At 51.9% G+C, this 3,947-nt stretch overlaps 1 protein-coding gene across 1 annotated transcript; it reads right to left on the bottom strand.

The window, feature by feature from the left end:
* Positions 1 to 1,390: 1,390 nt before the first annotated feature.
* PUNSTDRAFT_139607 (uncharacterized protein) lies at positions 1,391 to 3,419 on the bottom strand (the record flags this gene model as incomplete). Its single annotated transcript, XM_007389333.1, has 4 exons — positions 1,391 to 1,452; positions 1,525 to 1,555; positions 1,614 to 1,901; positions 3,156 to 3,419. 4 exons carry the CDS (start codon positions 3,417 to 3,419, stop codon positions 1,391 to 1,393), a joined length of 645 nt encoding a protein of 214 aa, XP_007389395.1.
* Between the last annotated feature and the right edge of the window lie 528 nt (positions 3,420 to 3,947).

Below are 3,947 nucleotides of genomic sequence, written 5' to 3'. Positions count from 1 at the left end.
CCCGACTGACCAGTAATATTTTTCCATCGCGCCCAACAGGACGCATACTGTACGGAGTGACTATTGCGCCCTCGGGGGCGGGCAGGCCTTGGATCGGCGGCCGAGATTTCGGCAGGTCTTCCACGCGGCTCACGCCTTCGATTTCGAAGTACCTGTCCATCAGGGACAGATCTTTGACATTTTCCCACGGCTCCCATGAGCTATCGCCCAGTGTCCATCGCACTAAGAATAATATGGTATCCCCATGCCATTCATGGGTTAGTATTTCCTCAACTTCGTATTCTAAATCCTCGGCTTGCCCGAAGTCATAAAAGTTTGCAGGGTCCCTGCCCGGGAATAGTTTATCGTCATTCGGCATGTACGGCCGAAGCTTACTGATATGAAATCGGGGATGCACGCGGCGCGCTTTGAGATCGGTGGGCAAGTCAATCAAATAGACACTGACGTCATTGTTGGCCTCAAGGATCTTGAACGGTCCAATGAACCGAGGCGCGAGCTTGCGTGCACGTTTGATGGGCAAATTAAGGTTAGCCGTACTCACGTAGACCAGATCACCAGGCCGATAGGCTTGGTGGTCGCGTCGCCGCTGGTTCGCATGATGTGCTTGGCGAACACGTGATGCTATGATGGCATCATGGGCCTGTTCCAGGCAATGCTTCGCGTGCAAGGCAAATTCTCGTACTCCGGGCGAGGTGTTTTCCATTCCGAATTCATGCAGCATTCGCGGTATGTACCCGTACGTTAATTCAAACGCAGAGAATCCTGTTGTTTCGGAACGCGCTGCGTTCGGTGAGTGGGAGCGCGTCAACCCAATCGGTCTGATCGGGCCGAATCAGGGTTCGCATGATCTGCGCCACCGATCGGTTCGCGCGCTCAGTGACGCCATCTGTTTGTGGGTGGAACGCGGTCGACATCAACAGCTTCGTTCCGAGTATCCGGTGAGTCTCCCGCCAGAACTTCGAATTAAATTTAGAATCACGGTCGGATACTATCGTATCCGGCAGCCCATGTAGTCTCACAATGTCGCGTACAAACATGTACGCTAATTCTGATGCTTTGGATTTTGTGGTGCACGGTATGAGGTGTACCATACTCGTTAGTCGGCAAATAATTACCCAAAGGTAATCGAATCCGCGGGACCGGGGAAACGGTCCCAGGAAGTCCATCGCTATCGAGCTCCATGGGCGCCCAGGCACCGGGAGGCTGTGCAACAATCCTTCGGGTTTCCTGTTGCGGTCCTTCGTTGTTTGGCAAATGTGGCATGTCGCGCAGAATTTTTCAATATCGCGTGACATCTGAGGCCACCAATAGAACCTTCGTACGTAGTCTATTGTTTTCTGAAGCCCGAAGTGGCCCAGGGTTCGGTGGGCGGCATCAATCACTAATTCTCTCAGGCTCCGAGCGCCGAGCCGACCGTGTGGTACGCCAAGAACTTCTTTTCCGGCCCGATTGCTGCCCAGGATCAGTCCGTCTCGTATGGTGAACGCTTTGTGCTCAGTTGGATGTTCCAACACCTTTGCGAACAAGGTATCATTCCTGTAGTTTTCTCGTACTGCTTTTTCGAATTCATCGTGTTCAGTAGTGATTTGCGGCGGGAGCGGCCCATGTGCTACCGCTTCGTATACTACCGGATCATCTTCCGACATCACCGGCGGAGTAATTTCGGGAGCGTCCGATTCAGGCGCTAACATCTCCGCTTCTAGGTCACGGCTCTCGATGGCTTCTGGTAGCCTCATGGCATTCAGGTGCGCAATTTCCTCATTCCGGAGTGCGGGTAGATCGTCCCCAGCGGGGTCTAACCGCCGATCCGCATCGACAAAATAGTACGGTGCGGGATTCTCGCTAGGGCGGTCGGCCTTGTGGCACCGGGATAATGCGTCCGCGACGACATTCGTCTCCCCCTGTATGTACGTTAGAGTGTAGTCAAATCGGCTGAGATATTCGGACCATCGCCGTTGGCGATACGACATATTTTTCTGACTCTTGAAGAATTCAAGAGTCTCGTGGTCAGTTACAATATTTATTTTTCTTCCGATTAGTTTATCCTCCCATTTGAGGAGGGCTTCGAGTATTGCGAGCGTTTCATGCTCATACGTCGCGTAGCCTCGTTGCGCGTTAGTAAACTTCTTCGACATGAAGCCTGCCGGGCGGCACGTCTCCCAATTTGGGCCTTGTCCATAATAGGCACCGACGCCCGTGGTCGAGGCATCACAGATCACCCAGATCGGATCGGGGCTTTCGAAGTCGACGGGTTTCAGTATGGGCGCTCGGCACGCCAATTCTTTGATCATGCGAAAGCATTTCTCATGTATCGGTCGCCAATGAAATGGCGCACCGTCGCTACAGATGTTCGATAGCGGTGTTGTGTATGTAGCTACATTCGGCATGAATTGTGCCAAGTATTGCACCAGGCCCAAGAACCGGGCTACTTCGCTATAGTTCCTCGGTGTTCGCCAATCGCGGATCTGTTCCAATTTGTCCTTCTCCGCGTGAATCCCTTGGCGGTCGATCAGGTGGCCCAGACACTCCATTCGATCCGAATAGAGATCAACCTTCTTTTTGGAAAGGTATAGGTGCGCGTTGCGTAATGTATCGAATACTATTTCGAGGTGCCTTTCGTGCTCCTCAATTGTATTCGAGAATATAAAAATATCGTCTAGGTATACATGCACAAATATACCTATGTGTTGCCTGAATAGGTGGGTCATTAGACGTTGAAAAGTAGAGGGGGCATTGCAGTCGCCCTGCTGCATTACGTGGGACACCATTGTGCCCAAAATGGTCGAGAAGGCGGTCTTGTGTACGTCACCTTTCTCGATCCGGATCTGCTCGTACGCGTCGCTCATATCGAGCTTCGTTCGGTAACGTGCACGTGCAACATCATTTCGAATTCGGTCCTGGTCCGGCATCGGCGTCACATCGTGCACCGTGTTCTCATTACGTTCTCGTAAGTCAAATACTGTCCGGAGTTTCCCATCCTTTTTTGGGATGCAGAGCATAGGTAACGCGTTGTCGACTGGTTTCCATTCCCACCAGCCTGCCTTAGTGTATTTTTCTATTTTATCTTGTAGTATTTTTTGGTATGCCTCCGGGCATCTTGGCCTATGGCCCCTGTATCTCTTACGGGGGTCGATAATATTAATCTTATGATTCACCTCCCGATATGGAGGCCTTTCCAGCGGGATATCACCCGTGATGTCCGCAATTCGTTCCCGCCATTGCTCCCGAAGGCGTGGGATGTCTTCTTCTCTCAGCGCTTCTTGGGCGCGTGATGGGGGCGGTCCGGGGAACGGTATCCGTTTACCCCACAGAGTTTTCAATTGGGCCTCTTCCGAGGCTTTGTGCTCTTCGTATGCGATTTCAAATTCCTTTGGGAATTTGATGTCCTTGATCTCTTCGTCTGCAATCGCACTTGCCATTGTAAGTACAGTAGGTACATTATGCTCAGCAACATCCGGCATTTGCGTGTCAAGCCCGTGTGAACGGACCGCTGTCTTGGGTCGTGGGCGGAGGCTGTTATTTTTAGTTTGCCCTCCGAAAGGACCGAGGCTTGGCTTCGACGGTCGCCTTCCGAAAGGGCCGAGGCTTGGCTTCGACGGTCTTAGCCCATTTGTCACCTCCTCCGGTCCTCCCCCCTTCTAATTCGGCGGGAATTAGAGTACCATCCCGTAGTTTGATTGTACGGCGCTCCGGAATTATTGTAATGCCATGTTTAGCACAGAATGGTAATCCTACGACAGCGTCATAATGGGCTATATTTGCCACATCAAAGTACCAATCCGTTTTAATGTTACCGAATGCGGGTACGTGAATTATCCGCCATGGGTGATCTTAGATCGGCTTCCTTTGCAGCCGAGTTTCAGTGGTAATCGGATTTTCGAGCTCAAAAGACGTCGAGCTCGCATATTTTGCGCAAATTTCAGTACTCACGGGCGTCGGGAATTCGA

The sequence above is a fragment of the Punctularia strigosozonata genome, assembly GCF_000264995.1.
Source record: "Punctularia strigosozonata HHB-11173 SS5 unplaced genomic scaffold PUNSTscaffold_58, whole genome shotgun sequence".
Lineage (NCBI taxonomy): Eukaryota > Fungi > Basidiomycota > Agaricomycetes > Corticiales > Punctulariaceae > Punctularia > Punctularia strigosozonata.
Note: the sequence above shows the minus strand (reverse complement) of the source record. Positions and strands in the feature narration are given on the sequence as shown.